This window comes from Podarcis liolepis (assembly GCF_965112155.1).
Source record: "Podarcis liolepis genome assembly, chromosome: 1".
NCBI classification, from domain to species: Eukaryota; Metazoa; Chordata; class Lepidosauria; order Squamata; family Lacertidae; genus Podarcis; species Podarcis liolepis.
In genome coordinates, this window is record NC_139554.1 from 78,485,118 (window position 1) to 78,503,623 (window position 18,506).

At 39.7% G+C, this 18,506-nt stretch overlaps 1 protein-coding gene across 5 annotated transcripts in view; it reads right to left on the reverse strand.

Moving 5' to 3' along the window:
• The window catches only part of LOC310695321 (solute carrier family 9 member C1-like), a 59,511-nt gene that overhangs the window by 1,839 nt on the left and 39,166 nt on the right, over window positions 1–18,506 (reverse strand). For 2 of the 5 annotated variants that reach the window (XM_083479509.1, XM_083479507.1), the window contains 6 exons: window positions 17,856–17,981; window positions 16,131–16,229; window positions 7,097–7,273; window positions 6,537–6,674; window positions 2,420–2,605; window positions 92–608 (listed from right to left, as the gene is read on the reverse strand). In XM_083479509.1, the coding sequence (XP_083335635.1) occupies window positions 306–608; window positions 2,420–2,605; window positions 6,537–6,674; window positions 7,097–7,273; window positions 16,131–16,229; window positions 17,856–17,981 (1,029 nt within the window). In that variant the 3' untranslated portion in view covers window positions 92–305. The other 3 variants (XM_083479508.1, XM_083479511.1, XM_083479510.1) reach the window with 3 other exon arrangements.

Here is an 18,506-nt window from a genome sequence, read left to right on the forward strand (position 1 = left end):
TTAATATACACTTATACTTACCAAATCAGAGTTTATTGTACTTGGACTGGAAAGATTCATTCCAAAAACATGTCCCAAGGCAGCTGTAAAGTTTAAAGGGCTTTAAAACTTGCATGAATTTTGGGGAATTAGAAAAAAACCCTATACAATATTAAAATGCAGAACTTTTCAAATTTATCTTGTTTACATTCGCCCGTTATTTTGTAAATTTTCACTGGAAATTAAATCCCTGTAAGAAGACTTTAACTATCCTGTTTACTGTGGCTGAATCCAGTGTGTCCCATCTAGGAATGGACATGCTTCTTTCATTCATGAAAGGAACTGAGATCCAACAGAGGAGGCACGCTAGAGGGGGGGAGGCAATTCTGGCCAATTCCTCCTCCTATCTCCCATGCAACTCCTATGATGAGTACTGCCAATTTTATGTCCTCCCTCCCTGCTCCATTCTCCTCTTCCAGCATGGCTGAGAGTTTGAGTTTCATACCAGGTCGCCGAGATGAATGATAGTGGCCATCAGTGCTGCTTGAGGATGCTGCAGGGTTCTTTCGTGCTCCTTGCTCTGAGCTTCGTACAACCAGCAGTTTTGTTGATGATGCAGTGCCTTGTACCTAGAATATTGCCAGGGTAATCGTTATTTTTGAAATTAATTCATCTGAGCTTAATACAAAGATGGAATAACACCTCATCCAGGCAGCAGCCTTCTTCATAGCTTCTACATAAAAGTTAAATTAAGCTGAGCACAATAATGGCTCAGTACAATTTTAAATTTAATTTTAATAATACTCAATAAGGAGAGCCACAACTCACCCTCTCAACACACAAAATTATCGAGAGGCATGTTTGGGCTTAATATTTCCAAATACTCTTACTACATTTTCTCAAGACACAGTAGCATGATATCCCACCCTTGTACCCCCGCTCTCATGAATGATTTTATGATTTTTCCCCAATTAGGATTTTGGTCTAAAGCCTTTTTTTGTACTTCTGTAAACCCTGAGTTTCCTCTGAATCTGCTAATGACTTCCTCTTGTGTGTGGATAAGTAAAATTTTTGTCACGCAAGCTTCCCTGACTGATGCTATCCCTCCAGTTGCCAGAGAAAGGCACAGCAACAATCTTCTCATGGCTGTTCCTGGAAATAAAATGGCTGAGATGTGCTCAGCAGTGACAAGCCAGAACTGAGGGGCATGACAGGAGAGAAGCCCTCAACTCAATAAATGACACATAACATCTCAGAAACAAATTCAAAAAATTTCCACTTTGAAATAGGCTTTGGCATTTTCACATCTATTAATTTCCCCAGCAGCAGAAAATCTGCATTAATAAAGGCGGAGAAGGTCTAGGGATTTTAATTTCGGGTGTGAAATGGTTTTTTTCTTTTCTTACAAATTTTATTGTCTTCCAAGACAAATACATGTACAGCTGTTAATTTTCGTGTGCAGTAGTTTTCAAGTTGTGGGGTCCAGATGTTTTCCCTTCAGGAAATACCACTGCTGTGTTTTAGAGACAAGGTGTCGCTGTGGTCTAAACAACTCAGCCTCTTGGGCTTGCTGATCAGAAGGTCAGTGGTTTGAATCCCCGTGACAGGGTGAGCCCCCATTGCTCGGTCCCGGCTCCTGCCCACCTAGCAGCTCAAAAGCACGCCAAAAAGTGCAAGTTGATAAATAGTTACCGCTCCGGCAGGAAGGTAAACAGCATTTCCGTGCACTGCTCTGGTTTCACCAGATGCGGCTTAGTCATGCTGGCCACATAACCTGGAAAAACTGTCTGCAGACAAACGCCGGCTCCCTCGGCCAATAAAGCGAGATGAGCACTGCAACCCCAGAGTCATTTGTGACTGGACTTAACTGTCAGGGGTCCTTTACCTTTGCCTTATATTTTAGAAAATCACATAAACATTATGCCCCCAATCTAAGTATGTTTACAACAGCATGCATTTTTGCATGCAGATTCAAACCCTAGAACACACTACAAAGTAGCTGTGGCTACTATCAAGTGGCAGGAAGCACATTTCTATGTACCAGAAACAGCTAAGGATGCGGTTGCAGAAACTTGCTTACCTGCATGCTGTTAATGTTGCAATGAGAGGCAATCTATGGATTGTGGTTTAACACATGTGAACATTCATTCAAAGATATCCATGATATAACTGATAACAGTGACACAAGTTCCTTATCCAAGCTGTTTTCTAAATTGGTGTGTGTGTGTGTTTGTTTATTTATTTATTAATTTTATTTATTTCCTTCCGTACAAGCCAACAACTGTCCCAATGTAACACTAAAATAGAACAGCTCTGGTGACCATTTTGTTTTGTTTTAAAAAATACTTGGAAACACCAAAGACTACTCTTTTCCTCTTCTTTCCCCTCTTTCCAGTGCTGAAGATATACTATGAATTAGTTAGAGGGCAAACATCCTTACCTGATGGCAGGTTTTAGGTAAAAGAAATGGCGCATAGTAACGCTGCCCTAGTTGACAATCTAGAACAGTTCCGTGTACAAGAATGACCTCATCCATACTCCCATCAAAAATGTCACATTTGGTGTGGTTTGGTACATCCAGCAAATAAATATTAGAAAGTTGCACACACATCTTGTAATTCCAGTCCTACAATGAAAAGTCATATGATACAGTTTCTGCAGTTGTTTATAGAAGTTGAAATATGATATGAGTATAGTGGATTAAACTTTAAATAGCTCAAAGAAAATCAGTCTAGCATTGGTAAGTCTATATTTACATTTTATTTAGTGGTGCTATTAGGCTTTCTGTTTTATACTGTTGCATATGAAAATATGACTTGGTAAATGGAGGTATGTGTACTTACCTTCATTATTTCCTTGGCCTTTTCGCTAAGCAAGTAAATTATGTAAAAGATTGCGCACCATAAGCAGTTAGTTTTCAAGTTAATAGTTTTGAATGTATTCTACTTAGGTATCCCCTCATTATGCTTTTATTAAAAAGGTAAAGGACCCCTGATAGTTAAGTCCAGTCACAGACGACTCTGGGGTTGCGGCGCTCATCTCGCTTTAGAGGCCATGGGAGTGGGCATTTGTCTGCAGCCAGTTTTTCCAAGTCATGTGGCCAGCATGACTAAGCCGCTTCTGTCACAACGGAACAGCAAAACCAGAGCAGTGCATGGAAACGCTGTTTACCTTTATCTACTTGCACTTTTTGGCGTGCTTTTGAACTACTAGGTTGGCAGGAGCTGGGAACAAGCAACGGAAGCTCACCCCGTCGTGGGGATTCAAACTGCCTACATTCTGATTGGCAAACCCAAGAGGCTCAGTGGTTTAGACCACTTTTATTAACAAAGTTTGTTTTTTTAAATGATATTTATTCAAAAAAGATTTTTTTTAATTACAAAGAAAAAAGACAAAAACAGAAAAAGAAAAAATAAAATAAAACCATCATTTTCAAATTCTCCACTTTCGTTACCTTCTTTCCATGACCTCCTCCTCCTCCCATCTCTTGTATCTTGATTAATAATTGTCACAGCAAATCCTTTCCATAATTCATAATATTCTGTCATTACATTACCTTACTCTATTTTCATCTTATCTTATAAAAAACCTTAAAACTTAAGACTTAAATCTTATTTTACCAGCTTCTCATAACCATTACCTTTTTACCTAATTCTTTAAACATTTTTACAAGAGCCAAGTAATTTCATTTCAACATTTTTCCAACGTTCATAAAACATTTCTAATGATAAAAAAGAGAATAAAAACAATCCAATCTTCTTCCAGCGTCCCCTCCCCCCGGTCCCGGGATTGTCAGTCCTTTTTATCCCATTAGTCTGGCACATTAACCTGGTGGTCTTATATCCGAGGCCTTCAAATCTCTTCCATGTCCCTTCCGCAGCTCTTCTTCATATTTTCCTTTCACTCGTGGGAACTCCAGCTTGGTAGTGCTTTTGACCCATTTCAACAAATCAGCCCCTTTCCCATAGTCCAGACTAGACTCCATGTGGTATTTTAAGACATGTTTCAAATTCCCTCCAAAATTGGAAGTCCCAACAGCTCCAAACCTCTGACGGCCCATTGCCAGACTCGGAAAGTCCAAACATCCCTGCATAGGGGGGTCAGTCCAACCCCCCATTTCCAAATCAATCCAAACTTTGTCTTTCCAAATCTGGTTTTTTCCAAGTTCATTTGTCAAATCCAAAGGCCCATTTTCCTGCTGGGCCAAAAGTCCCTCCATCTCTGGCGCCCAAGATTCTGCAACATCCTCTTCTCTCATCTGCTCTGTCAGGACACACTCCTGTTTAAGTTCCTGGGTGGGCTCCATATAATTTCCCACTACCTGTTCAAATGTTCTGGCCGCATTAGTCATCAAATCCATCTTCTGACTTAACTGATCCAATAGGGCATTTATTTTACAGAAAGCACCCAACAGTGCTTCTGAAAACATTGTCCTGCAAGGTCACAAGTCCTTTCCCATGGTTGTAATCTGTGGCAGCTGCAAGCTCCCTAAAATTGGTTACAGTTTCACAGTCCCCCTCTAGGGGGAAAACTTCTGGTGGTTCTTTCTTTTAAGGACAATAGCAACAAAGTTTCTTTTTTTAAGATATTTTGTCAATATTTGTTCCTTTAAAATGCGAAAGGAAACAGTGGAATCACAATGTTACTCTTCTTTTAACTATCTGTCAAAAACATTTGTCTCTGGTCAATGAGCTTCAAAATGTCAATTCTGACACCCCGCTCCAGGGTCAGGACGGTGGAAAGTTACGTTACTTTAAACTCACTTCTGCAGGTTTAAACAGTCCAAAAAAAGATCCCCCTTCTTCTCCTGCTACCGAAGGGGGGTTCAACGATTTTAAATGGTAAAAACCGATCCTTTAAAAGTGATTTTCTAAGCTCTAGTGTACGTTATCTTTGCTTTCTTCTGACTACAAGGAAACGGAAGGCTGACTTCCTGTTTAGACCTTCCCGTTTCAGTACCAAATTAAGGTGAATTTTTAAGTCCGTTTCCTTTCTAATCGCCAGTTCTTATTTGCAGACCAATTGTTCAATGTTTAAGTACTCACGGGTGATTATTTTAGATGCCAAATTGTCCCAGGAAAAAGGCAGCGCTTTCCGGCAACAGCTATGCGGCTTCGCTCCACGGAAAAAGCAATTGACTCAGCACCGCGCCACTTCCCCCTCTTCGCTTTGGAGCCCGTTAGTGGGCTCCTTTGCGGGTTGGGGGGGGTGCTAAGGGTGCCCGCCGAGTCCCACAGTCACAGGCTTCATCCGCCTGTGATTTCTAAAAGGGTCCCCGCTTCGCTGCAGCGGAAAGGACCCATTTCACGCGGAGCTGGTCCCTCCGGTTCAGAGGGAGTCCGCCATTACCGATGGCGCCACCCTGGAAGTGGTCTTATTAACAAAGTTTAAAATGGAAGTTTTACACAACAATCCAGTCAGACAATCTAAAATGACGAGCAAACAAATCCACACCCCTACACAACCTTGATTACACCATTTCAGCTGTAACAACAATTTAGTTAGTTATCTACTATGTGTAACAACCTTGGTGTGCCATTGTATTAACCCAATTATTTAATCCAAGACAAAAAAAAATTCACATACTTCATTTTACTTTCCCTTTATTGTATGTCAGTTTTAGACATTTTAATGCCAATGAACATTTCAGTTCAAACTCCATAGTTGATTGAAGTTATGCTTTTTTCTAGTATTCCAACAACCATAAGCAAGTTATAAATTAAGTCTAGTCATGGTCTAACTCCTCTAGATAATCTAGTATAGAATAGAACTGGGGAGACAATAGGTTCAAATCCCCATTCAGTCATGAAGCTCACTGAGGATGACCTTTGGCCAGTAGAGTATCTCCGCCCAATCTATTTCAGAGTTGTGAGAATAAAAAGGTTGCTGGACCACAGATAGATCCAAGTGAGCAACATGTTCCAATGAAGACTGGGAGTGGACTCCACCCCCTTGCAGAAAACTTCAGCACCTTAAGAGGGTGAACCCTCTGACCTGAAGGGGGACACTCCTCTGATTCACAGCCTCCCTCCTGGTGCACTCCTTACACTGCTGGATTGACGGTGTACACTGTGAATGAAGCTTTTGGTTCTTCAGGCTCAGGGAAGGTTCCTCTCGAGTCTGGGGTCTGGCCCTATAGGTCTTAGTGGTCCAGAAGGTTCCTCTGGGGGCTTCTGTCCAACAGCATCGTGTCCACCTTCTACGCCAGGCATAGGCAAACTCAGCCCTCCAGATGTTTTGGGACTACAACTCCCATCATCCCTGACCACTGGTCCTGTTAGTTAGGGATGATGGGAGTTGTAGGCCCAAAACATCTGGTGAGCGGAGTTTGCCTATGCCTGTTCTACGCATTCTCCAAAATTCACCCTCACGATGGCTTTGCCTGATTTTAATGGGAGGAGCCACTCACTGCAAAATTGGTAAAATACTGACCAGTTAAATATGCCTAATTGTCTCACATAAATTAAAGATGTAGATTTCTATACGGTTTTTTTGTGTGTGACTGCAGACAACACAGATGTATTACATATTACACATGCAAGAACACATGTGCCTACCTGGTTAGGAAGGTTTTCCTTGAAAGTTCTGAGAGCAATATCAAGAGCAAGTTTCAGCCATATTTTATATTCTAGGGAGGGGGGTTCCAAAAACTTATCAAAAGCTTCTAGCAAATCATCTATAGAGATAAAACATGTCTGAAAAAATAAAACAAGAAAATGAGAAATGATAACCTTTAATCAAAGCAACGGTGTTGGCATATTTCCAAACATTTTGAGTGCTACATTCTAAGAAAGAATTAGAGTGAAGATAAATTCTGCATAATTAAAATTCTTGGTTCAGTTTATTTAAATTATATATTCCTAAGGGGAAAGAGACATTTCTGTATTTAAATTAAATTTCTTAAGAATTATCGCAGAGTGAGAAGTGAATGCTGGTTATGTTCTCATGCTGTAAGACAAAATTTGTAAGAATTCCCAAATTCAAAACTGGATTAAAATGTAAAAAAAATAGGTTTCACTAATACACAGAATTTCACTTCTGCTCTAATTTAAATCTATTGCCAATTATTAAGCAAAATGAATTTCATGTAACGTATTGGAAAGCAGAATTCTCCAACCTGCACAGCAGTTTCACATGTAACTCCATACTCCATTTCTTGCTTCGTCAGGCAGTTGAGTTCTCCTATTATAGCCCCAGCAACCAGGTAGTCTGTATAGGAAGTGACTGGAAGACGTGCGCGGATTTCTTTAAAAGCTTCTTTGCTAACTCCATAACGAGGAATGGAACCAGAAAGCTAGTAAACAATTTTTAAAGGAAGGAAAACAATATTTAATCTCAGATAGAAAAAAACTAAGATCTGCTGTAGATCTTTGGCAGCATTCAACTGAATAATTGCACAGGCAAAACGACTTCTGAGAGCAGGATTTCCCTGCTCTCACCCCTTGCTGTACGCAGATCTGCTCCAGAGGGATTTTGGAATTGGAGCTAGACACTAGAGCAGAGTTGAGGGATGAAGGGGATGGAGAGGAGAATGTTACATCGCACAAGGAGAAATCCTTACACTGATGGGAAGATTGCCTGAATTCCACCCCTTGTTCCAGTAATAACTTTCAAAATCTACACTTGCTACATTTTCAGAAAAGTACAATACTAAGACTGCAATTCTATACATGTTAATGCTGAGGTAAGTCATACTGTGTTCAAAAGGAACTCATTGGAGTTTACTTAAAAATAATAAATACATCATTATTTCTCTTCTCACACAAATGCAACTACATGCAAATGCTGACCATGTCAAGATTCATATTTCTTGCACCATTTAAACAAATATGTAGATACATTCGTAACACCAGCTAGCCATCTCTGAAACATGTTCTGCTTGCTATCAAATGGTGGCTTTCATACTTTTGGCTAAATTCTTTAGCTCCTTCTTATGAAGTTAGATGGTATCTGCCTTATGTAACTCATTACATAAGATTGTCCAATCGGAAATCTTGTGCTTAACAGAAGGGACATGACCCTCCTGCTCCAATTCCAAAATTAGGTTATGCTAGGGCCATAAGACCATCATTGTGGTGTATCTCTGGACTGCAGAAAGTAGGAAGATTTGAGCTGAGTCAACCGTTCCTCACATTGCAAGTCTTCCTCAGCAGCAGTGATATCTGTACCTCCATAGAGAGTAGGGGTGCTGCCAAAGACCTTAAAAATAGGTAAAGTGAAGTCCAACATGGCTGCCCACTATGAATCAGAGGGGGAGGTGTGACCATTTGGGAGACTTCTGGGTTGGCTGACTGAAAATGTTTGTATTTCCCCTAGTTTCCAGTTCTATTTTTAAAATATGTTGATTTTCTGTATATACATGTGCACAATGCACCGAAGTCCTCCAAGCTCTTTGTGCACTGGCCTCCCACACAAAATTTGAAATGGACACTGTGAACAGATATGGGCATACCTAATTTCCTGACTTTTCTACTGTTTTCCAACCTCTACACCCCAAATTCTGTTCTTTAACGTCAGGCTTTGTATCCACGTACAGAAGGATCTTCCTCAGTGAAGTAATTCAGCTCTGCACTTAGGAGATGTTCTGGCTAGGGTGTCTGTCTTTCTTTTTTACTTAGGTGCCTGAGAGATGGAGTTGCACCCTTTAATCAAATTGTTTTTTAAAAAAAATCTTAATAGAGAAAGCAAAACTGGTGCATGAGATTTGGCAGGATTGAGCCTGTGGACATGGGATTCGGCAGGCACCTTTTGTGCCTCCCCTACTCTCGGGGAAACCCGGTTTCGGGGATCCGGAGCGACGTGGGGTGAGCGGCGCGGTGCTTCGAATCGACTGCTCTTTTCACAGAGTGAAGCCGCATTGCTGTTGCCGGAGAGCGCTGACTTTTTCCTGTGGACAATTGGACTTTAAACAACTACCCGTGAGTAGAACAGAAAATTGGACTATGAAATATCTTAATTTGGCACTGAAGCGGGAAGGCTCTAAACAGGAAGTCCGCCTTCCGCTTTTGTAAATAGATTGAAGCAAAGACATTGCAAGCTAAAGTCTGGAAATACTTTTGTAAAAAACTGAATCTCCATCGGCTGAAACTACTAAACCCCCCTTGGAAGCAGGAGAAGAGGGGGGAAATCTTAGATTGTTCAAGCCTGCAGGAGAGAGAGTAAAGAAAGATAAATTTCCACCGCCTTGAACCTGGGAACGGGTTGCTAGGAAGACAGACGTTTTGGGAAAGTCCATTGACTGTGAATAAAACGTTTGCTGATAGTTAAAAAAAGAGAAACGTATTGATTCCAATGTTTCCTTTTGCATTTAAAAGGAACAAAATATTTGAAAAACGAAAGTAATTTTGTTGCTGGATCTGCTTTTAAAAGGACGGATACAAACAGAAATTGTTTCCCCTAGAGGGAGCTTTGAAAACTGTTGTTGGAGTTGATCTGGGGAATTCTCCAGCTGTAGAGATTAAAGATTGTGAGAACCAGACATTGACCTTGAACAAGAATGTGCCCAGAAGAAGCCTTAGTGATTGCTCTTTGCAAGACAAGTGCTTTATTGGAACAGCTACATGAGAAGATAGATTTGATGACTGTTGTAGTCAATAATTTTGGACAAACAGTGAATACCTATATAGAAACCACTCAGGAACCGACCCAGGAATCTGCTTTGACAGGGCAAGTTGTGCAGAAGACAAAGGAGGAGGTCGCTGTTAAACCTCAAGAAATACATGTGGAGAGAGCCGAGGCTTTGCAGGAACATAAGCTGTTGTTTTTGATGACCGATCCTGGAGAAAGTCAGATTTGGAGAGATGGAGTCTCGTTTGGATTGGAGATGGGAAATTGGATAGATCCCCCTATGCAGGGCTATTCTGGCTTCTGGGATCTGGTTTTGCGCCAGGGGGAGTCTGGAGTTGTGGAGGCCTTTAACTTTGGAAGGACTTTGAAACATGCCTTGAAATATCTTTTGGATTTTAGTGCTGACTATGGAGAATGGGCCGACCTGTCAAGAAGGGATAAAGACATTGTTAGGTTGGAGTCTCCTCGAGATGTACTCCTCAGTGATAAAGGAAGGAAACTAAGAACAAGATCAGCAGAAGACAAAGTAAGGTGCAGGTATAAATATGAAGAAGACCTGCAGAAGGGACATGGAAAAGAGTTAAGAGCCTCGGATAGAAGATCACCAGGTTGATGGACTAAATGGAATGGTTAGAAAGGACTGACAGAACCCGAGACCAGGAAGAAGAGACGGTGGATGAAGATTGGAATAAAGTTTAAAAATTTATTTAGAGAAATATTGTAAAATTAATGAGTGTTAGAAAAAATGTTGGAATGAAACTATTTGGCTTTAGTAGAAATGCTATAAGGAGTTATGTACAAATAAGTTTTAAGCTTTAGGGCTTTTTATGGCAAGATAAGGTTAAAATAAATTAAGATAATTTAATGACAGAACATAGTGAAAGATGGAAAGGATTTACTGAGATAATAACTAGAATACAAAAAAGGGTGGTGTGAGGAGGTCGATGAAACAAGATAACGAAAGATAAAGATTTGGGAATATTGGATTTGTTTTTAATTTTTTGTTTGCTTTTGTTTTTGGCTTTGATGTATTGTGTGTTTTGCTCTCTTTTTTCTATTGACTTGTATTGTTTAATTTCTTTCTTTTTCTTTTTTTCTTTTTCCTTTTTTTTCCTCTGTAATTTTAAATTCTCAATAAATATCATTTTTTTTAAAAAAGAGATTTGGCAGGATTGAGCACTCAATTATTATTTTTAAATGTTAAAGACCATGCGAACTTTAAACGTAGCTAGCATGAAACAAACTGGATCTATATGTCTGAGATCTAGCAGAGTAAATTTTCTTTTAAGGGGCTAACACATCTCCAATTTTCATGCACTTGGGGGGGGGGAATTACCATTTTGGTTTTCCAATGCAAGTCAATGGGGAATGCAAGATTCAGATTTCTGAAACCTGATTTGGAGTCTGAATCAGGTTGCTGTGGGTCCAAACTTATCTGCACCAAACAGGGAATCAGTTTAAATCACCGTATTGCCCCAAACCAAATCAGAGAGGCCTTGCACAGCTCTAGCAGATACTCTACTGCCCTGCAAAGGCATGTCTCTCTCTTGTGCAAAACTACTGCTAGCAGATTGGAGTGCTCTTTACTGTTTCCAAGCACTACAACCTGTTAAGCAATGATGTACAGTGGCACCTCAGGTTAAGAACTTAATTTGTTCCAGAGGTCCGTTCTGAAACTGTTCTTAACCTGAAGCACCACTTTAGCTAATGGGGCCTCCCGCTGCTGCCACGCCGCCACTGCGCGATTTCTGTTCTCATTCTGAAGCAAAGTTCTTAACCCAAGGTACTATTTCTACAGAATTCATCATGCGAAAGGCTGGGCTGGATGAATCCCGCCACTGCGCGATTTCTGTTCTCATTCTGAAGCAAATTCTTAACCCAAGGTACTATTTCTACAAAATTCATCATGCGAAAGGCTGGGCTGGATGAATCCCAAGCCGGAATTAAGATCGCCGGAAGAAATATCAACAACCTCAGATATGCAGATGACACAACCTTGATGGCAGAAAGTGAGGAGGAATTAAAGAACCTTTTAATGAGGGTGAAAGAGGCGAGCGCAAAATATGGTCTGAAACTCAACATTAAAAATACGAAGATCATGGCCACTGGGCCCATCACCTCCTGGCAAATAGAAGGGGAAGGAATGGAGGCAGTGAGAGATTTTACTTTCTTGGGCTCCATGATCACTGCAGATGGTGACAGCAGTCACGAAATTAAAAGATGCCTGCTCCTTGGGAGAAAGGCGATGGCAAAGCTAGACAGCGTCTTAAAAAGCAGAGACATCACGTTGCCAACAAAGGTCCGTATAGTTAAAGCCATGGTTTTCCCAGTGGTGATGTATGGAAGTGAGAGCTGGACCATAAAGAGGGCTGATCGCCGAAGAATTGATGCTTTTGAATTATGGTGCTGGAGGAGACTCTTGAGAGTCCCATGGACTGCAAGAAGATCAAACCTCTCCATTCTTAAGGAAATCAGCCCTGAGTGCTCACTGGAAGGACAGATCGTGAAGCTGAGGCTCCAATACTTTGGCCACCTCATGAGAAGAGAAGACTCCCTGGAAAAGACCCTGATGTTGGGAAAGATGGAGGGGACAAGAAGAAGGGGACGACAGAGGACGAGATGGTTGGACCGTGTTCTCGAAGCTACAAACATGAGTCTGACCAAACTGCGGGAGGCAGTGGAAGACAGGAGTGCCTGGCATGCTCTGGTCCATGGGGTCACGAAGGGTCGGACACGACTAAACGACTAAATAACAACAACACTATTTCTGGGTTAGCGGAGTCTGTAACCTGAAGTGTCTGTAACCCGAGGTACCACTGTATAAAAAAGAGAATACCTCCTTCAGCACCACAGCTGATGGCACTTTTACCACTACTACTGACAATTTCCCTATGGGGTCTGGCAGGCTTGGGATAAGCATATAGTTCACATATAGCTGAATTTCTTAACTCTTGTCTCACTGATCTTATTTTATAAAGTTACTACCTACTTGGAATTCCTGAGCATTTAGCAGGCTATAGGTCTAAATAAAAGTACTATCCATTTCAGTATCCAGTAATTTGTGTTTTAAATTATGAACCAATTTTATGATGCAACACAAGATCTGAAGAATGTATTTCATGTAATACAGGAATGAACATCATTTTCAGAGACCATACAAATGATTTAAAACAGATGTGAAATTCTCTCTATGCAGACAATTATAGGCACTGGTGATGACATTAGATACATATGACTAATCACGCTTAATGCTTGCTGTTGCCAATTTGCCTTATTAGCACAAGCAATTTGGGCACAGGATGACATTACTTTAATTAATGTAAGCAGCTTGTTCATTTATTGAGTAGGGTACATTTGTAGAAAGGTTACTTTATCCGCAAATTAATCATAACCTTCTTTATTATTATAAATTCAGAAAAGCTGAGGAGGAAAAAGACTTCTCCAGGCAAAGCAAAAAATTAGGTGATGAAAGTCTAAAAGTAATTTACTGTTATTTTACTATTTTTTTCCTGCTGAGGTGAACTAAGGTATTTTGTCCTTTTTATCTGAAAGCTGTATATGAGGGGGAGACGAAATTGGTATCATTACTTAAGCCAAGACATTATGACAATTAGGAGAGGAAAGCAAAAAAGAAAAGCCTGTGAAGATTTAATATAAGTTGTGTGCGTGCACGTGTTCCACTTTTTCATGCAATAAACATATGTCGGTCACTGTGGTATAGTTAAATTAGCATATAAAGATGAGGTAACAATTCTGATCATTGTTTAGCCACAATAAAAGATACTTTGAAATATAACAGGATGTTAAGCTCCATATTGACTCGTCTGCTGTTTATATGCCAAAATAGTTTTTGATATTTTTGAAAAATTATATTTACTGAGATCCAACATGGTGCAAGTGGACAGTCACTCATGCAAGGGACCCACTCGCTTCTCTCTTTCCCCGTGTGCTCCCAAAATCTGCTTCAGAGAACTGTGGGACACTCTGGTACAGATTTCTGGGATGACCAGGAGTGGGGAGGGGAAGCGGAGAAACTGGAAGTGCCATTGTACAAGCAGGCAGACATCACTGGTTGTTTCCAAAAATACATGAGGTTTGGGAATGGAAACACAGATTTTAATGCAGCTTCAGTATTCTGGGGATTTAAACAGTTTTTTAAAAATCCTATTCAAAGCTATTTCTATTCCTATATGACTGATTATTATTTTTAACAGGAGCAACAGGAAGGGACAGCTGAGAAGGCCACTAGGTAAAAGGTTGAATTACAACATGAAGTATCTGTTCAAGCTCAGAAGAGGCCAGAGGAATCTGTGAAGCTTGTAAGGGCTGGGACAGGGAGCAATGTAAGACATACCATGAGAATTGGGGCAAAAACTGGAAAAAGAGGGATGATCAGGCAAAAATGGTATTGGGCTCATCTCTGTCTAAATTCATACAACTAGAAATAAGGATGCAATCCTATGGCTGCTCAGAGCTCATTGCAAAGAATCAGAACAACTGAAAAGACCTTGTTCATTGTGTCCAGCCGCCGAACTTCAATTAGCAGAGGGACCCAGAGCAGGATCTGATGTTCAGTGAAGTGCATGAGAAGGCACATAATGTAGGGGGGGAAATGGTTTCCTCAAAGAAACCAAAAAGTAAATGAATTTTAAATAATTCAGGTAGGTGGTAAGAGCATGGATCACTGTAGCCAGTTAATGCGTTCATCTATATCGGAGTTTAGATTTGAAGCTCTTTGTGTCTTTATTTTATTTTTTATTTTTTTGCAATGGCCACAAGCCAAACTTCTCATCCAAGTATCAGCCCACATTTCCCCCCTGCTAAATTTGGATTTTCCCAATCTGCAGATAATCTGGTACAGGGATAAAATGCAAAATAAAATTGCACATTATTCAACTGTGGATGCATTGAACCACATTGTATGGATGGGCTTTTTTTAGATCTGTGGTGGTGACATTTTGCTTAGTGCCTTCTGTTGCCACATCCACTACTTTCATTTTATTTCCATCACTCCAAAGGAAATGATGGAGCCTGCCTTTTCCCACCAGTTTGTGGTATTTTTATTTTATAAACAGCTCATTTGCAGGGAAACATTTTTGCACAGCAGCTGCATTTAAATTAAAATAAAATTTGTCGTTGCCAGTATAGGAGTTGGAAAAGGGAAAGGAGAGGAAAGAAGAAGAGGCCTTTCATGCAAGCGACTACAAATTGCCATGCCAAGAAAGGATGCAACATTCGTGACTGTCTAGTTTAGAGAAATGGAGAGTAAGAGGTGACATGATAGAGGTTTATAAAATTATGCATGGCATGGATAAAGTGGAATTTATTTTTTTAATTGTCCAGTAGCACCTTAGAGACTAAGTTTGTTCATGGTATGAGTTTACGTGTGCGTGTGCATGCACACGAAAGCTCATACCAAGAACAAACTTAGTTGGTCTCTAAGGTGCTACTGGACAATTTTTTAATTTTTTATGTATATATTTCTACTGCGTCAGACCAACACGGCTACCTACCTGAATCTAGGACTAGGACCATGGATAAAGTGACTAGAGGAAAGTTTTTCTCCCTCTTTCCTAACATGAGAACTTGTGGATATACAATGAAGCTGAATGTTGGAAAACTCGGGACACATAAAAGGAAGTACCGTACTTCTTCATGCAGTACATAGCTAAACTATGGAACTCACTCCCTTAGGCGGCAAAGCTAACCACCCAACTGGTTGGCTTTAAAAAAGAATGAGACAAATTCATGGAGGACAGGGCTACTGATGGCTACTAGTCACGGTGAGCCATGGTGGCTATGCTCTGCCTTCACAGCTGGAGGCAGCAATGTTTCTATACACCAGTTGCTGGAAACTGCAGGAGGGGAGAGTGTTCTTGTGCTCAAATCCTGCTTGCTGGCTTCCCACAGGCAATTGTTTGACCACTGTGAGAACAGGATGCTGTGCTAGATATGCTGTCAACCTGATCCAGCAGGCTCTTCTTATGTTCTTATGCGTCTGAGAAAAGAAAGGGAGAAACCCTTTTCTGATTTGTGACTGTGATAGTCCAAAAGGACTCCTAAGAATTGGGACTTTTTACACATAGCCAACAAGAGAAATAATGTCTGAGGAGATTCACAGCCTCAAATAAATGTACAGGAGCATTTACCTGGCAATTCCTCCCTTTCCCTGTTGGTGACAGCAAGGATATAAAGCTTTATATTTGGGCAATAGGTGAAAGGAAAATCTTACTCATATGAACGTAGCAACCTGAATATTTCAACCTGTGTGGTATTTCCCTCATGAGGCAAAACTGGATGTGGACAATTGATTTCCCCACATAATCCATTTACAGGTTTATAGATTGGTGGTGAAAGTGACAAAAAGGTGCTATTTATGTTACAGCTGCAAAAGCTGATAAAAAAATAACAGTCGTGACCATATATATCTCTATAAAAAGTTAAAGTCAAGAAAAGTGTGCTAAAGACTTGCAGTAAAAAGTTATAAATTATATTTAGTATAATTTTCTCCACCATTGTGATGTCCCTATTTTCTTGCCAGTTATTTATCTTGCTCAGGTATTTTGTCTATAACTATCATTTACCTTTATCATTCCTGATACAATTAAATGGATTCCTTGTGGTAATTCACCTTCCTCACATATCATATCTCCATAATCATAATAAAGAATTTTTGCTTTTCTCTGAAAATAGCAAATAAATGAACATGGTATAGAAAGTATTACAGAGCAGTACATTATTAAGTATGCCAACAAAATGAGGGGATATAAATATTTTAAGATTTCTTAAGATATATCTTAATATCTTAAGATATTAATATCTTAAGATATTTCTGAAAACTTACTTTGGGAGGACAGCAATGGAGTACTATTTACAGCAACATTTTATAATAAGTAGACTGCAGTGTAAGATACTTTATAGATATATGGCAGAAAGATAATGGGCAGATAATATCTGAAGAATCAGCAAATATACATTCAATTTATTTAAAAAGTTTTAAATAAACAAATGGAATACTGATTTGATATCTATTATATCTTAGTATAAAAGGTTTAAAAGTATTTTGACTATGTAACATAAAGGTGAGATATGTAAAAGAGACAGTTTAAATGTGCATGGTAGTTTTATGGTGTGTCTCGAAATGCGTAACTTGTAAATGTCATTAATAGTAGTCATTCATTGTGTTTTCCAATCTATAGGAAACTGATCAAAAGTTTGCAAATCTACAACAAAGATATTTTGAGAAATGGAAACATAACACTTGAGAGAGACAACAGTATCTGGTTTGAAGCAGTGAAAAATTAACCAACATTTGGGTTCAGAAAGTTAGACATCTTGAAATCCTATTCATCATTATTCATTAAAATGTCAAATAACAAATAGATAATTGAAATACAAAGCCTACAAAATGTTCACATTGATTAAAGGTTAAACAGAAATGCTGACATAGTTATATAAGTGAAAAACTCAGGGACAAATTAGACAGTATGCACAAATATGCATAAAAAATTCTAAGCATTTTAAAACAAATAAAACATCACCAGAAGGTTGTCATTTTGATAAGATGAGACATTGGAGAAGGGTGTCATGTAACCCATTCAAAAATCACCCCTCAAAAACAGCTCCCCTTATCCCAGGGCAGGGTTCCAAACACATAGTCAAACACAGGGAGTTAATAAGAAAATCACACATTCATGAGAGATGGGTGGGGACAGGAGCTCCAAGCACAATGGTCAGGGTAGGAGATTCCAATGGGAAAAATAGAAAAAGTGGTCATCTTACATGGAGATATTCTATCTTTGTAAGGCCAAGGTATCACAGGAAGTGAGAATGAAGAAAAACTGATTTTTTTTTGTTTTTGTTAAAGCAGCAACCGTTTTCAGAAAATGGGAGGTGAGGTTGTAGAAAGCAATGAATAGGGATGGGTTTTGGAAATAAATGTTGGTTGACACACATAATGATGCATTACATTCCTTTGAATCTGAATGTATAAGCTCTCTCTGTGTACAATCTGACTGCACCGGAGAAATGAAAAATATTACACATCAAAATCAAGGAGTAGTAATTGCGCAATAAGAGTAAAAAGAGTGGGCTGACGAGCCTTGGATTCTGAGATCACAGATCATGTTCAGATGACAAATTCAATGCATGGATGAAAGGCTGGCTGGCCAGTCAGCCAGGTAGCTCCTGAAGAGTGGAGCAGGATCTGAAATCTCCCATGGAATGAAGGATCTACATTCTTGGCGCCTTGTATAAATAAGACATAGACTATTTTTAAGCATAGAAATATGTTTTACGGCAATGCTTACCTGAATGTATTCTACCTGTTTTTTGTCATTCTGTAGCCAAATTACATTACGCAGAAGTTCTTGTGCAGTAGGAGGTGCAATTGTAGATGGAAGTGTTACAAGCTGTTGTTTTTTAATTAGAATCATCTAAAGAAGAAAAGTAATCTTACAATCTACAGAAACTAGTCCAGTAGGTAGAGATACTATGGGAAATGATTGCAGCGAAAATAAAACGTCATGTGCTGCTAAGTAAGCAAAGGGTTAAGATACATGGAGTTCCCCCCTGTAAATTCCTAGAGAGGGCATTCTGTGAGGTCACATCCTTTGCTTGCCCTAGCAAGAAAAGTAACAATGGGGAAATAATCCTTACTACCTCCTCTATGCTCAGAGCTCAGTCTTTTTTCTTTGCCATGTAGCTGATGGGAGAGAATGCTAGTCCTGAGCCCTGACTCCATTTTCATCTCAACTGTGAATTTTGTAATGTAGAAGTATACTCTGCCTGACTTGTTTTTCACTGCTACTTTCTGCTTTCTCATAATAAACGTGTAAGTTGTATACACATGCATACACAGTCTGTCCTGTGCCAACTGCAACGGAGTCAACTTACAGCAACTGCACTGTGGAAAGGAACTTTTGTTGCAGCGCCTGCTCCAGTGGGGCTGTTTTAGCAGT